At 42.8% G+C, this 17,330-nt stretch overlaps 1 protein-coding gene across 2 annotated transcripts in view; it reads left to right on the top strand.

Annotated features, from left to right (window-relative positions):
- bbs9 (Bardet-Biedl syndrome 9) overlaps nucleotides 1–16,095 on the top strand; it is a 153,599-nt gene extending 137,504 nt beyond the window's left edge. For both annotated transcript variants that reach the window (XM_067511468.1, XM_067511469.1), the window contains exon 22: nucleotides 13,148–16,095. In XM_067511468.1, the coding sequence (XP_067367569.1) occupies nucleotides 13,148–13,500 (353 nt within the window). In that variant the 3' untranslated portion in view covers nucleotides 13,501–16,095. The remainder of the gene's footprint in view (nucleotides 1–13,147) is intronic.
- The last annotated feature ends 1,235 nt before the right edge of the window (nucleotides 16,096–17,330 follow it).

Genomic DNA, 17,330 nt, shown 5'->3' with positions numbered 1-17,330 from the left:
AGTAATGTGTACCTGTATATAGACTGGCTGCTCGTGTGTGTGTGTGTGTGTGTGTGTGTGTGAGCGCACAGGGATTCCCCCAGCAGGGTGCTCCATCTGTGGCTCGCCATCATGGGTGTTGCCTCTTCCTCCCTCCGCTCTGCATGAGCGACAAGGAAAACACCCATTGGCCCCGAAATATGAAAAGCGCTGAAAATATCTGCAAATATTTTCATAATTGGCTTTGGGGATGCTCAAGGTCAAAGCCCTGCTGGCTCTGTTCTGTTCATTTAGATTTTACATGGTGATGCTGCCAAATCGTGGTAAATTTAACATTAGAGCACTGAGGTTTCGAGAGGAAACAGCGACGTTTCACAAATCAGTATATCCACTAACTTAGAGCTTAAATTTAATGTTACACACAAGGTGTCAGATGCCAGTAGCTTCCAGTAACACGTGTGTTTGGCCACAGTTACTAAGCAGCGAGTGGACTTTTCGGCGAATGTTAGACAGAAGCGAGCAAACATGGCAACAACCCCCCTCGTTGTTGCTCAACTGATATGCTGGAAAAAAGAAACTAGATACCGACCATCATAACATCAGTAATGCTGCCTGTTAAGCTTCAGGCTAAGATTTGAAGCGAAATCGGAGAGCAGCAAGGCTTTTTGGGAAATGTAGAAATAGACCACAGCTACATTTAGTCACGTACGTTTTAAAACACTCAAGCTATTTCAGGTTGTTTCCGACTTTACCTTCTTCCGCTTTAAAAGGCCAACAGATTTGCTGAGCGTGCGTGGAGGACTAACAACCAGGTCAGCCTGGGAAAACAAGCGAAGAAGAAACGATGTACCAGTTTCAGTGTTGCTTTGCACCTCGTGTGTATCAAGCAAGAATTATAAAATGGAAGAAAATACAAGAATTTTGAAGTTGGTTTGTCACAGAACGGACAAAAAGGACGGACAAAAAATTAGAACGAACAAATGTAAGATAGAACCACTGTGCAGTGGATTTATTAAAACTGCAATAATATTAGATTAAAAATTGTTCCATTATACACTTGACTATATGGATACAAAGGTTGAAAGTGTGGACGTGTACACTGCTTCAGTTAGACGGCTAAAGGCCAAATTTTCCTTTCCATCGATGCACGTAAATGTTGACGCGGACTTACGCTCGGATACGTTTGCACATTTGTTTCTTTAGTGCTTGAACGGCAGACGTACGTGTCCACAAGAGGGCAGCATCCCATTTAACGAACCTCAATTAGCTGAAAATGAAGAAACAATCCGGAAATGAAATCAGCATCACAACGCTGAGCATCTGTAAATGTAAGCAGGGATTTCAACTAGCAACTGGACCTGATGAACTTTTTTCAGACCCCTGCAGAATGGTTCTTTGGTGGGATGTTAGGATTAGGGGTGGTCTACTGAACTGACTTTCACAGAAGTGCAAAAGTTCAGTGACAAGAAAAAGTATGTGAAGCCTCTGGAGTTCCCTCATTTTCTGCAGCCATGTGATGTATTTGATAGACACGGAGAACTGCAATGTCCCGTCCTTTGTTGCTATTAATTAAACCTATGACATGTTTAGTTAATAGAGAGATAACAGTGGCCAAATGGTAAAGTGTGAAACTATTTGAGTTTTCATGAACTAAATGGTTGGTGTCCCATGTGAAGTACAGGATGCTATCACACTCAGCCTTTTCCTTTTTTTTTACTTTTTCCTTTTTGTTAAAATCCACATCTCGAAACAGTCAAAACAAAATGAATCCACTAAAGACTTAATAATAATAAAGACTTAATAAGGCAGCAGTACAACAATGGAGTCTATTACACAACGTATCTAAATATTATATTAAATCAGTGAACATCTAGACTGGTACGTAATGGTTGAGTTTCTTGTTCTACTTCTCCATTGTGATTTGGGAGGTTTGCATGTCGGGGTCTCTGCGAACCCCTGCGACCCAGGGTGACTCATAATTCCCTTATCTGCATAAACCCGCGTCGATGTTTGCGTGTAACCGACGGAGACACATAAAGACCTTAAGGAAGCAGAAACACTAACTGACTGACACATCAGCTTTTTCAAAAATCTGTGAGCTCTGACTTTTTCTCCAGCCACATTGTATTTGTCCTGGCCAGCAGGAGTGTGTGTGTGTGTGTGTGTGTGTGTGTGTGTGTGTGTGTGTGTGTGTGTGTGTGTGTGTGTGTGTGTGTGTGTGTGTGAATATAACAGGCAGACCACAACAAAGACACCAACCAAACGTGCCTTTTGTGTACAGCATTAGCGTGTGCTCACATGTGTGTGGTTACGACCTCAACATTGTCATTGTGACTGTGCGTGAAAAGGATGTCAAGTGTTTTGACATATGTTATGTATGGAGAGTGTGTGTGTGTGTGTGTGTGTGTGTGTGTGTGTGTGTGTGTGTGTGTGTGTGTGTGTGTGTGTGTGTGAGACTCTCCCAGTGTTGTAAATGGCCTCTCTGATGTGGCTGGCTGTATTTAGGCAGAGTGCAGCAAGCGCTGAGGAAGTTGATGGAGGCGTGTATTTGTGTATGTTTGTGTGTGTTTGTGTATCGGTGTGTGTAAGACGAGGAGATTTTATGTCACCACCAGACCTGGAAAACTTCATATCCTTTTGCATCAGGCCAAAACTTTGGTTCTTCAGACTGGCCACTGTATATTTTTCTGTATATTATGTGTGTGTGTGTGTGTGTGTGTGTGTGTGTATATATATATATATATATATATATATATATATATATATATATATATTTTTTTTTTTTTTCATATATATATGTGTGTGTGTGTGTATTGGTTAGTAACAGGGCGTAGCTAAGCAGAGAGAAAATATCTTGGCCAACCGCGGGAATGAACCCACCCACTATACCACACCCACACAGAGACAGACAGAGAGAGTGAGCAGTGGTCTCATTCAGTCTCTCTGTCTTCAAATCATTGTCTTTCACTGCTTTCCTCTCTGTTTTACTGTCTCCCTTAGAAAATAGAAATGAGCATCTTTTTTCATTCATGTTGTGTCCATGCGTCTCTCTGTTTATTTTCTGTTTTCCACATTTAACTTGCCTTTTGCTTTTTTTAAACGAGACAAACAGGAATAAATCTTCACTTGTCTGTGAAAAAATGTAGCTTTTGTCAGTTCCAAGAATTGTAGTTCTTTTTCTATCGTTCACTCGGGGTCTTACTATGGGATTCGCCTCAGCGTGACCAACTTCGGAAGCTCCAATGACACCACGTCTGTCAATGACAGACAGGTCAAGCTGTGCTTGGGGCTCCGCCCTCGTCTTATTATCACCCCCCAACTCCTTCTTGCTTTCTTCCCATGGCTTTCCTTCCTGAGCATTCTCAGCATGTCCTCGGCAGCTGTGAACCTGCTTAACAGTTCACAGTAAAGGAGCACGTCGCAGTTTTTCCTGGCATCAGCCTGGGCTGCGCTGGGTAAGTCCTTCGCAAGAAGAACTCGGAGCCCAAGGCTAAAGAGGCTGCATCCTGCTCGTGTCCCACGTCATGTGGCTCTTTTATCTCTGGTAAGGACCCCCACCCCAGGTGCATAGCATGCATGGCTAAACACACTCAGGCCTCGCTGGCAGACCCACAGGTTGCTAATAATCAGGACCCACGAGCTAAAACAAGCGGATATGATGGATGCCGAGTACCCGTTAATGGCCCCTCTGTTCAAGGAGCTCTTCAAACAACAGGAGGGCAATCTGGGTATTGAGCGCGATGCCGGCTCTGACCTCCTCGACATGGATGATGGAGGAGGAAGAGGCGGATGACTCCGCTGTCCCAGCCTAACAATCAAAGCCACCTAGTGCCGCTGATGCTGCTCCCCAGTGGACAGCAACCTGTATGTGGGACCTCCTGTCCCAGTTTGGGGGGAAATCTACCATCCTCAGTCAGAGCAGGTGGCTCTCTGGGCCTGGCATGTGAAAGGTGCAATCTGAATGCAGGAGGCCATTGACACGATTCAAAATGCCAGATCTGCCTCCACCCATTACCCATTACCTTTACAGTGGTACATGGCGGGTTTTTTTAAATGTGCTGTGGCGCCAGGTTCCTTTAGAGTAAAAAGGGGGGCGGAGCCCAAAGCACGGCTCAACCTGTTTGTCGCTGACAGACGTGGTGTCATCGGAGCTTCCGTAGTTGGTCACGCCGAGGCGAATCCCAGTGAAACACTTCACTCTGTTACCAAAGAACCCAGGATTATGTTAAGTTACCCAAAGTTATACGTTTATGCATATGGTCTCCTTAGATTTCCACGTCACAGGTCTTAGTCGGGGCCTCCCGTACTTTGAGAAGGCAGATTGTGTGTGCAAAAGGCTACGTAGCTGTCGATCTTTTGAATGTGTGAATTTATAGCTTTGTCAGAGCTGGTGATCAATGCTGTAACAATTAAAGGTTTAATGAACATTAAAATGACTTCATAAAGTCATTCAGCATTAGTAAATGTCTCTTCAAATCCATCCCTTTCCTTTCTCCCTCAGAAGAATGAGAACGTTTTCTACAGTTGGCGAGAACATTTCCCATCATCACTGTGAAACACAGACTGCAATAATAACCAGTGTGTGTACGTGCCTGAGTGCCCATTTGCACATAAATATCTGTTTTTCCTGCAAAGTGTGTGTGTGTGTGTGTGTGTGCGTAGTGCTCCATGGGTGGTGTAGCACAAGGTTCAATCTTAAAATCTTAGCGGTCTGCAAACACACACAGCAATGGGCAGGCCTGCTGTGCTTCAACAGCACATTCCACACCCAGAATAGTATTAAACACTGCCTATGCATCCACTGTCAAGCACGCTCTTATTTTGGCCATAGAATGTAGCTTTTGCAACATATTATTCATCAGTAGTTTTAAATGTTTTGAGGGTTTTTTTTCACATATGCCTCATTTATCCATGCTTTCCTCACTTTTCTCAGTTTCTTCTATTTCGCAGCCATCCAGCATGCTGGGAAATCCATTTTATAATTTGGAATATTCAGCAAATTGAAACATTTAAGGGCTGATTTTATAACCAGAGTATTTGCATTCATCACGCTGTCTGTAGCTGACGTTGACACCAACCCGGAAATTGAAGAGAAGGTTTTTCTAAAGATGCTTACATCCAGATGCAACATATGATACAGTTAAAGCTATTAGTCCCGGTTAGTATTGTCTCAGTCTAATGCTAAGTGTCACCAGAATAATGGTGCTTTGTTTCCAATCATGAGCAGATTAAGGCTCTTTACAGTCAGTGGACAACACAACATGCTGACATGCTACATTACTAATGTAAAAAGTCTACACACAACAAGAAGAGAGGAAATATCACGTTTCTTGTTTATGACTTCAGGCATCGGGGGGGGGGGATGCTACATTTACTGGTTCAATGACAAATGTGATTTATATATATATATACACACACACACACACACACGTTTCTCACGTATACCGTGACATGAGTTGAGTGACTTTTGGTTTTGTATGGACTTTTCTTTTACCCCTGCTTTTCTATCTGAGGTCGTTTTTATGTATGTATGTTCCCCTTTCTCTCACAAACTCTGTCGTTTCCCACGCTGTCGGCCACACAGCTTTGTTTTTAGACTTTACATGATACTATTGTGTCCTGTCAAACTGCCTTGTCTGGACCACACGAACACACATGTGATCTCAGTGGACACCCACAGATCCAATCTGCCAATCTATGGCGGATTCTCGTGCTCTCTCTTACAGACACATCCATTCTGCAGAGTGGATTCTGTAAATCCCACAGTGCTTTTTGACGGGGATGCGGGCGACCTGTGCTGCTACCTCTATTTTGACTACGGCTGCCTGCAGATGAACGCAGCACCGCGATCTGCCGCTTACAAACAAATCCAGGCAGAACATGTGGGCTTTGAACACAGCCCAGATAGTGTCGCTACCCTTATCTAATCAACACACCGACTTTTGTTGCTGTGGTTTTTGTTGTTATTCCACGAGGAACAAACAAGTGTTGCCCTCTACACTTCAGTGGAAGAGTCTTGATATGCTGAAGGCAGAGAGTCAGAACAGGAAGAGAATTTAGTGGGACATTACTATATATCACATTACAGGTCATAGGCACAGTTTCCACCATTTGATATGTTTAATGCAATATTGGCAGGATTTGCAAATACTGACCTAAACTATTCCAAAAGGAATTGTACTTTTACACAAATGGGAATCTGACACGGTCAATAACACACACAGAAGACATTATTGTAGCTATTGTTTTCCATAAATCTTATTTTGAATGACCTTTTTTTAGCTTTAGTTTGGAGTTTATGCCTCACACCGCACAGGCAGGGAGGATATTAATTCCCACCCAGACCAACTTTGTGTGTTAGACAACACTTACCACTGACCATTTAACATGTTTCACTTTGATACACATTATAAGGTTGTTCTTAGGAGAACCTGGCCGAGACAGCAGCAGCAAAATTAACCTTAGTGTTTCCAGAGAAAGCTGGTTTTCCTGCCTCACTTCTGCACTGGGAGCTGCCTGCTACAACCACTGACCACCTTCCCTGCTGCAGCTGGGTGTTCACTTTTCCCATCCATGGTTTACTGTGGGATTTGATCTGGCAACCACAAACCCAAACCTGAGTAGTACATACACTATGCACAAAGGCTGAACTCTTGAGGTGAAGTTACCGCAATACACTAATAAACCATCTCTGTTCCAATTAAAATGTTCTAAAATGAATATGGAAACATGGAAGCCCAAATGAAAGATGAAGGAAACCAACCAAATACCTCTGTTACATCGAATGAGCCAAAACAAACCACACAATCATGTCATTAAACCAGGCAGCCCCTGCATGAGCAGGGTGATTTGCCAATGTTTTTTCTTTTTCTTTTTCTTTTTTTTTTTTTAGGCTTGCTGAAAAGCGCGTTACTGAAAATGAAACACCTTCTCAATAATTCGAGGGAACAATATTATAACAAATGTATTCCCTGAAGGACTGTTCACTGAAGACAATAATGTGCAATGTAAGGAGCTACATTCCCCACAGCTCTTTCTGCCAAATTGATCCCAACCAGACATAGCTGGAGAAGATTCACATGGGATTAAAATGGCTTTGGACTGCGGTGATCCTGAAGAAAACCACCAGATGTTTCCAGGTAGCTCCAGTCCCGTGTGAAAAAGGCTTAACATCACCTCGTTCCAGGCCGATCACAGCGACATGCAGTACCGGCCTCTGCTCTGTTTAGTCTACTGGCTTCCACTGTGTTAGTTTGTTGAAGTAGCAAACTGACAAGAAGTGACCTGACCCCACTGGATTTCCATGCAAGAGGGAAGCAGCCATCTTGTCTTACAATGTCAATGTTTATCGACCCCTCGCCCTCGCTCCCCCAAGGACCTGACTCACACACTTTTTTATTATCTGCTTGTAGAGTGAAAAAATAAAACCCCAGAGAGGACAGTGGCTTTCACAGATTGACTCTTTGGGTTTTTATGGGAATGTTATGCGTGAGAATGCTCATTTACTACAGTTTGTTTTAGTAAGAACTATATTCGTTGTCTTCTAAAAATGCAGCATCTGAGTGCAAAAGCCACCAGTTCCAATAAATGTGCAACCACATCACACTGAAGGTGGTTTAATCACCACAAAGATAGACGTAGTAAGGACAGGATGTTTAAAAAGACCGAAAGCCATCGAAATAATAATCAACATTTCAGAAATAGAGAAAAATTAAATAACTACTACTGGAACAAATTATAAAGATGCATGTAAATTATCTTTTTGGGAGCTGTCCATTCAGCACCACACAACTAAAACCATCATCCATCTACCTAATATCTTTACCCTGCTTATCCTGTCATTGGGTGACAGGTCTCCAGTCTGTCTCACGGCCAACACAGAGAGACATACACAGACAGACAACCATTCACATTCACATTTTGTCACATAACTGTACAACAACAAATGTAAATGTATTTATTGGGATTTTATGTGATAGACCGACACAAAGTGGCCCAGGATAAATATTAAAACAATAAATGGTTTTCAAACTTTTTCCATTTTTATTCAGCCCCCATTACTCTGACAAGTAAAATCCAGTGGAACCAATGTGCTTCAGAAGTCACCTAATCAGTAAATACAGTCCACCTGTGTGTAAATTTAATCTGTACTGTGAAGATAAGTTAAGTTGAAAATATAAAGTCCCATAAAACTCCAGCTCCATTAAAAACATAAGTTAAAGAACTGACCAACCCAAAGCAGAAAGTTTGGGTTTTAATTGCTGAGGATTTACAGTAAGAGCCTTTCCTGCCCTTTATGTCTCTGCACAATTACATGGAGAAAATGTGTGTTTGAAAGCATTTTAGATGATCCAATGTAAAACTGTTTCTGCACCAAAGGATGGATGACATGATGCTCCAGACAATCTACCACCATGCAAAGCTGATTTTATTTATTTACTTTTTTTTACCAAATTCCTGTATTAAAGCACATAATAAAAGTTTGAAATGAGTGAGAAGGCCTGTAAGCCCACCCTGTTGTAATTCACCTCCAGGTCGTATGTGCTCTGTAAAAACATCTCATAGAGCTACAGACCGCTGACCTTTCACACTGAGTAGCCTTTGACCTGATTGTTTACCTGCAAAAATGACCATCAGAGCAGAGGGAGTCAGCAGATTTGCCATCAGTGTTGATCTGAACACACAGTATCAGATTAAACTCTGCACTTTGCCACCAATCAGTAGCGTTTGACCTCGGTGTCAGACCCAAGAGCTACCAGAATCAGTTTCAGGTCAAACAGTGAGGTTCAGGCTGACACTGGTGTTCAAACCACTTTGGCCCTAATCAGACAGAATGTGTTTTCACAGCTTTTAGGTAATTGTTTTCTGAGAGTGTATTCTCTGCTCTGCCCCCCAATTGAACTAAACTCTGAACAAGCTGGTTGTACTGCTCGTGTCCTCACATGGATCTGTTTGTGTGTTCAGCAGTCAGTGCATCCAGGAAGTATTCACAGACATTTTATGTTACAGCCTTATTTTGAAATGATTTCAGTTCTTTATTTTCCTCGACATTCCAGTAAACAATACTCCATAAATACAACATCAAAGAAGTTTTTTTTAAATATTTTTTACACCAGCAGTATTCACAACCTTTACTTAATACTTAGCACCAATTACAGCCTCACGTCTTTTTAAGTAAGATGCTACAAAGCTTGGCAAACCGATGTTCGGGCAGTTCCTCCCATTCTTCTTTGCAGTACCTACAGGCTCCATCAGGTTGGATGGGGAGCGTTGGTGCACAGCCATTTTCAGATCTCTACAGAGATGTTTGATCGGGTTCAATTCTGCGCTCTGGCTGAGCCACTCAAGGACATTCACAGAGTTGTCCTGTAGCCACTCCTTTGTTATCTTGGCTGTGTGGTTAGGGTTGTTGTCGTGTTGGAAGATGAACCATCACTCTGAGGTCCAGAGTGATGCTTGTTCTTCTGGAAGGTCCTCCTCTCTCCACAGAGAAACCCTGGAGCTCTTTCAGAGTGACCATCTGGTTCTTGGTCACCTCCCTGACTAAGGCCCTTCTCTCTCGATCGCTCAGTTTGGGCGGGTGACTCTAGGAAGAGTCCTGGTGGTTCCAAACTTCTTCCATTTACAGATGATGGAGGCCACTGTGCTCATTGGGACCTTCAGTGCTGCAGAAATCTTTCTGTACCCTTCCCCAGATCTGTGCCTCGATACTATCCTGTCTCATAGGTCTACAGACATTTCCTTGGACTTCATGTCTGTGTTTGTGCTCTGACATGCACTGTTAACCGTGGGACCTTATATAGACACATGTATGCTTTTCTAAATCATGTAAAATCAACTGAATGTCCCACAGGTGGACTCCAATCAAGTGGTAGAAACATCTCAAGGATGATCAGTGGAAACAGGAGGCACCAGAGCTCAAGTTTGAGCGTCATGGCAAAGGCCATGAATACTTATGTACATGGGATTTTTTCATTTATTATTTTTGTTCAGTTGGTAGATTTTAAACAAACTTCTTTCATATTGTCATTATGGGGTATTGTTTGTAGAACTTCGAGGAAAATAATGAATTTGATCAATAATAATTGGAATAAGGCTGTAACATAAAGTGTGGAAAAAGTTGAGCGCTGGGAAAACTTTCAGGATGCACTGTACCTGAGATCAGCCTCTTACTGTCAACCAAGTCCAGAGCAGGTATCCTCCACCTGTCCATTTTCTTAATGAAGGTCTTCAGAAAAAGATAGAAATGTTGGTAGAAATATTCAGAGAGGTTACTCTGTCTAGCAGCCTTTACTTAGCAGTTAGGCTAAGGAAAGTTATTTGCTACCAGCTTAGTAACAGTTTAAAAAAGAAGCATCAAACCTTTTATATATTTTCAGTTTGTGTTATGTCAGTTATGTCAAAGAGGCAGTGCAGTGCACCTCCTGTAAAACAGTTATACAAAAGAAAACCATGTCACCTTAAAGTCCATTTAGTTGCTGGAGTATCTGGAGCTTTGGATGGTATCACACAGTCGTCATCTGTTGAGCAAATTCAATCTACTCTTAAAGACGGTCGAAGGCTCTAGAGCACACGTTAAACTGCCAACTACTGTCTCCAAGGACTCGAACGAAACTATTGAATTATATTAATAGTGTATTTACAACCTCGTTGCCAGTGTGATGTCTGAAATTCAATTAAAAAGTTGTCATGACTCATCTTCCCCATATACTCAGGTTGGCTTTCAGATATCACAGCTACATTATGAAGAACACATGAACAATAAACGGCTCCAAACTTGGTCAGACTTTTTTTCTGCGTTGATTGTTGAATACAGAAGGACCGTTGGGCAGCAGCTTTCTAATCTTCAAATATAATCAATCAAGCAGCACACACACACACACACACACACATAGACTTCTGGTATCTGTTGGCTCAGCTGCTGAGGTAGCGATGTGCAGACAGCCAGTGTCCAGTCAGGATTAGACTGTCGCTGCAGGATTAACCAACACACACACGGACGTGATCACCAGCACACAGATTCACACATACTGTCATGGCCACTTGAAGACACATCCATGAACTTACGTGTGGTTCACCAGCCAACATGGCCTAATGCAGTGCAATGAAATATTTCTGGACTGTGTTGCACGTACACAGTTTATGTAGGACTCCATTATCGTTAGCTTAAAATACCGAAGACACTGGAAAGTCAATGTATAGCCAGTTAAAATTGCACTTACTCGGCCGCTGCTTTCATGTCTGATTGTAAAAGTTCTGAGCGGCTGAGAGAAAAGGGGAGGGAGACGTTTGCATGTCACTGTGTAAATTTGCACTTTTTATACAAACAATTTGTGGTTCTTTTATTTTGTAGGTTTGTACTTGCAAGTGGATTTGTTGCTTTGTGCACTTGTAGCACTTGTGTGTGTGAGTACGCTCCTGCCTGTACAAATGGGAATGTGTGTAACTACAGATTGTATTTACTGCAACACTTTTGAGGTCATGTGGTTATTTGAAGTTCTTTGCCCCGGGTGGGTGGGTAGACAAGTGGCTGTAGGCAAAAGAGCAAGTCTCTTCTCTTTTTTTTTTGAGCCTCCTCAATTAGCATCTGTCTGGTAAACTGCAAATCATAAAATACTGCAGCTGGAGACTTTAGACAATTTAGTCTGTATTTATCACTTGATCATTATCCATGTTTTTCTCTTTCCATCCCGTGTGTAGAATTAGAAACAAAGGAAATGAAATGATACATAAAGACCAGCGCTGAAGTCTGTACAATCCTAGTCATAAAAAATGTCCCTTGATCAGCAGTGAGAAACCTTTTGTTAAAAAGACAAAATTGTCAGTGAGTTACATACTTCATAACAGGCGATGGCACTCATGTGCATGCTACACACACACACACACACACACAGATTGTACACTCAACTCATGTTTCTCACTGTCTCTTATCCCTAGACGATGAGCTTTCTGATTAGAGCTTCTCACTGGAGTCTGTGAACACACACACAATCACTTCTGTGAGTGACTGCAGTCTGTGTTCTCCACTTACAACCCAATTCCAAAAAAGTTGGGACGATGTGTAAAACGTAAATAAAAACAATGCAATGATTTGCGAATCTCATCAACCCACATGCTGGATGCAGTATGTGGTTTAGCTCTGTCTTGCTGAAATATGCAAGACCTTCCCTGAGAGACACGTGTCTGGATGCACAGTGCACCGTTTTCACAGACAGGGATTTCTCAAAGTGTGCAGTGATGTCAGGTAGACAACTATGCCTGTTTTAAATGCAGTGCTGCCCGAGGGCCCAAAGATCACGCACGTCCAGTTTTGACCTTCGACCTTGTCCCTTGGACACAGAGATTCCTCCTGAGTCTCTGAAACGTTTGATGATATCATATACTGTAGATGGTGGGATCTTCAGTCCAGTCCAGTTTGTCACAGATTAGTGAACCTCTGTCCATCTTTACATTCAAGAGACTGTTTATGTTCTATTGTGAATAAAATAAGGGTTGTTGCATTGTGTTTTTATTTCTGTTTTACACTGAGGCAGTTGTTTCTCTACAGTCTCCTCACACACAAACACAGAGTGAGATACCAGACTGCAGTCTCCAGTCTGTAAACCCACTTCGTTCTCATGGAGATAAGAAGTGCGTCTCATTGTTGGCAGACAGCTGTCTCGTTATCATCTTATCTGTCCAATCTGGAGAAGGTGGGGCTGCAGAGTGTGTGTGTGTGTGTGTGTGTGTTTCCAGAGGTGGGGGCTACTTTAGTTAAGTGGGGGTCTTTTGTCATGCAACAGGTGCTGTTGTCACTCAGTTTGTCATGGTGCTAAAGAACTTTGAGAGCTGCAGTGGGTTGTTGCTTCAGTTAATGAACAAATCCCAGCTGCAAACATCAGTTCTCATTCGTCCTTTGGTGCTGATGAGTTTGTTAAAAATAACCTAATGCTTGTTAATGTTGTGACCGTCTTTTCCGTCAGTTAATGACAAAAGCTGCGTTTTTGTCTGACCACAGTTTCATACACTTTTGTGAGTGGAAACATGTCGGATTTTTTTTAAGGAAAAATCAAGCTTTCCAAAAACGCAATCTGGAGATTTCTCATGGTTTTTCCCCTTGAAGGATAAACGAGTGTGCACGGATATGGAGGAATGCGCATTAATAATTGTTCTTTCTCTTTTCTCTTAGATAAGGACTCAAAAGAGAAAAAAGAGGTGTCCAGGGAGCCATCAGAGGCCACAGCCACAGAAGAAGTGGGAGGCGCAGAGGATCCCATCAAGGAGCGGACCAAGGTAAAAGACTCGTCTTCCGAGGAGAATAAGGAGTCAAAGAAGGATTCGAGCAAGGAGGCAAAGAAAGTGCACAAGAAGGAATCATCCTCCTCCAAGGAGAAGAAGGAGTCATCTAAGGAGAAGAAGGAAAAAGACAAAGACAAGGAAGGGAAGGAGGCCAGCAAGGAGTCAGGGGACAAGAAAGTGTCCAGGAAGTCTTCAGTAAAAGTGAAAGAGAAGAAGAAGGAGCCCGAGGCCTTAGATGGCTGATGGAGGCAGTGACACCTTCATAAACCAACTCAAGATACATGTCTAAACAGCAAAAGCACAAACTGGGATCCCCCTGTATGAATATCCGTTTATGTATATACAGTGCACGTGTGAACACATGCACAGCCACATGCATGCAGAATTCCATGTGCAGTCTAAATGTATGTTTAGTTGTAGAGATGCTCACAATAGCTGATCGTCACACACACCACTGCTGAACCAACTACATCTAGTGTTTTTGTCGAGTTTGCACTGAGCGGCTGTGGTGCGGTCTGAGCCCACGGGGAGCCTGGACGAAGACTCCCCCCCCCCCCCCCCCCCCCCCCCCCTCCCTCAGACATTTTGCTGACTCCTTCCTCCTCGTCTTCTTCGTCTAGCCTCAGCAGCAGTCCAACCCACAGCCCTGTGCCTCCCTAATCCTTGTCAGGCCCCAAACCACCCCCCACACCCACGCACACTTCTGGATGTGACGTCGGAGCCGCCCTCTCGCTCCTTTGTGTGGCACCGGGCCTCGCTGGAGCCTCCCCCGTCCCGCCACTAAGAATAAACTGCCTGCTGCGTCCAGCCGCCCCGGTGCTTCCGGGTATAGCAAGGCCACATCCTACACCCCCTCTTCCCTCCTCCAGTCAGTTTGTAAAAGCCAGGACACTCAAGGACACGCAGCTGCTGACGGACGCATACTTGGTGCTGCAGGCTCGAACCTGAGACTGTTTTTGTACGGTGGAAACCAAAAGGGCGTTTCTGGAAAAGCTGGGTGACAATCAGGAGAGGAGAAGAGCCTGCAGGGCCACCAGAGGCATTTTCTTCTCATCCTGTATATTAACCAAACATCAGCAGCATCATTAACCAACTTCACGTGAGCTGACCGAGACGAAGAGCAGACTTTCAAACCACACAGAGTAAAATACAATAAAAAGGTTCTAAATGAGCTCAGTTCACTCAAATGATCAGAGCAACATTAAATGATGAGTAGTTCTGTCTAATCATGCAGGTGGTTACAGTTTGATTTGTATATGTTGTGTGTAGAGTCTCAAGGATTAAAACTTGTCAAGTGGCAGAAGTTGGCAGCAAATGATCAGGCCATTTATTCTTTGAACGGACATTTCAGATTCTTTTCCCAAATGTTGGATATGACAGATTTGATTTAGTTTAGTCCATATTTTAAAACGTGCTTTGTTGAAAATAGTTTTATATTTCTCCGATTAAAGTCTGGGCCGAAAGTTGGGTGTTGTATCTGCACTGTAGTAAATAGTTTGGAGATATGTCTCTATTAGATTTCCGCCTTCATCCCAACAAAACACAAGGCAATAAAATTGGTTTTTAATGTGTGTTCAACGCTTTAAAGTGTTCAACAGCAACATGTCTTTGTAGAAGCTGATTTGTTAGAGACGGCAGAGTTTGGCCATGACACTTTTTTTCTTTAAGCTTGAATACTGTTGGGTGGAGTCATACATCTGATAGACATATCGCAAAAACAGCCTGCATGGTTAGATAACAGAAAAGTGGTTTGTTTACTGCAGTTGGCAGGTTACTGTGCCATTTAGAATGGGGATTACTGGCTCATTGTATGATCAGACAGCTCTACAAAGCAGAAATTACAAACTTGCAAAATGTTTTTCTTCCCATTATATGTAAGGCTTTGGATATAAACATCATTTTTAGGAGCTTTGAGCTGTATTTCTGCCAGACTTGAAGCTTAAATGCTTCAGCCATAGAAGCTGTGCCAGGGTAACCAGTGACAATCCCAGCAACTCTACCAGTCTGCAGCACGTCTGTGTTTATCTTCAGCCCCGTCTGTCCACTGGGAAGCTTTGCTACTGGGCTGAAACGATGATCACAAACCCGATCTAGTTAAGCTGTATTTTTGTCCTTTAGTGTATTTAAAAACGTAAAACGTGTGGAACACGTAGCAGCTCGTCGTCGGCGTCGAGGAGAGTAGCGGCGTTGCAGAGGTTCCCACAGGTACCGTAACCTAATGTTAATGCTTCAGGCTGTTTGTTTGTAACATAGTGTAGGATTTTGTACAGTTGTAACCTCCAGGCTCCTGTTGAGTCTGCTTTTATAGCCACAGTTCCTTCTTGACGGAGATGCTCCGCACTTCGAAATGTCTTTAGTCCTTAGAGTGCAGCCTGAAGAAGCTCCCCGACCAGGGACTTTGAGAATGGAATGAACGTTATTTATGAAATATTTAGTAATAAAAATGATCAAAGGCTTCAGTTGGTACCCTGTCATTTTCTTTTTGCAGGTATTTTGGTTTCCTTGCCTGTTTGTGTGAATGGGCCCATCTGCTAGCTTCCATTGGCATTTTGTCATTATTCAAACATCTACAGATCAATAACCAGCTGATTGCTTTTTAACCTCGAAATGTCCTCTGTTAATTTCAGCTCCTTTCAGAGTGAAAGTAATTTTTCCCTCACAGTTCTGCACTGAGCCGTCTTTCCTCTGCATGGACACTGGAGCTGTAAGTATATCACAATGTGACCTAAGATTGGAGCTTTTATCAGAAAGTAAACTAGCATACGACGCAGGATTGATGTTCATCGTTTTACATGCTAAATGCGTCGACAAATGAAGACGTGACACTGAAACATAATTCGGCATGATTCTGAAAAATGCTCCTCGTGAGCGTTCACTTCAAGTCTTTTTCTAAATAAAAAGGACAAAATGTAAATGCATTTGTTCAGACGGCCTGTTGTAAACATTTATTTCTGTTTTTCCTGCTTAAAAAAGCCAGTTGGCATGATTACCACCTGTCTGTTCATCCGACTCGGGTTTCTAACCCTGTCTGACTTGTTATGACTTTCCCAGGTCTCAACCGTTAACTCCAGAGTTACTTTAACCACAGGAATGATGGACAAAACTAGACAAATCAAGCCCATGTTGAGTTAAGCTGCTTAAAGTCCAAACCCTATAGCAGCACTGACAAAAAGGAGCTCGTGAATACAATTGAAGAAGATTCGAGCTGATTGATGATAGAAGATCAGACTGAGACATTTCCTTACAATCTGCTGCAGGTCAACCCAGCAAAATGCAAACCTGCACGGAATATAACGGACACGGTGGAAGCAGACGATGTCGGCCAACACGGTGGCTTAACATTCCAATAAGGCCTCGGAGTTGTGTCATATTTCCACAGTTTCCGTCTTTGAATTCAAACATAAAGGAGCTTTCTACATTCTTTTTTTTTTTTTTTTTTTTTTTTTTTAACGTTTAAATTTCGGACTTTCCGTCATCTCTCAAACGCCCCTCGATTCTTACTTTTCTCTGTTTCCACTGAGCATTGAGGACAAAGTGTAGAAATCAACCTAGCACTTGTCACGTCGGTGAACGGGACTCGGCCTGATGGCTTTTGAAGTGATTGCTTGTTTCGTTTTTTTTCTCGGGGGGCTCTGGGGGCGAGGTCTGCTGCAGATTGGGTAACGGCGCTAAAGCAGAGCCGCTGCTGTTTAATTTGGCAGCCGCTCTCCCTGTGTGTACATTTAGGAGCTCTGCAGATAGAGTTTCACAACCACAAAAACACTTTTCTCTCTCAATCTCACTGTTTGTCTTTCTCAATCAGTCAAATATTTCACCCTCTCACCTCATATTTGCTTTAACCTGCTCTCTGGGTCTGAAACAAAACTCCACATATCAACGTATTCTTTGTCTTTGCCTTTTAGTCTAGTGAGTCTCCACTGTCTCGTCTTTGCCTTCACCTCTTACTAGATTTTTTATTCTCATCGTCAATTCCATCTCTTCGTCCTTATTCCGTCTTTCTGTCCTTTGCTTTGTCTGTCTTTAACTTTTTGGTTGTGTTCAAATCTACATTTCCTGTTCCTGAACTCTTTCGT

The sequence above is a fragment of the Channa argus genome, chromosome 7, assembly GCF_033026475.1.
Source record: "Channa argus isolate prfri chromosome 7, Channa argus male v1.0, whole genome shotgun sequence".
Taxonomy (NCBI): Eukaryota; Metazoa; Chordata; class Actinopteri; order Anabantiformes; family Channidae; genus Channa; species Channa argus.
Note: the sequence above shows the minus strand (reverse complement) of the source record. Positions and strands in the feature narration are given on the sequence as shown.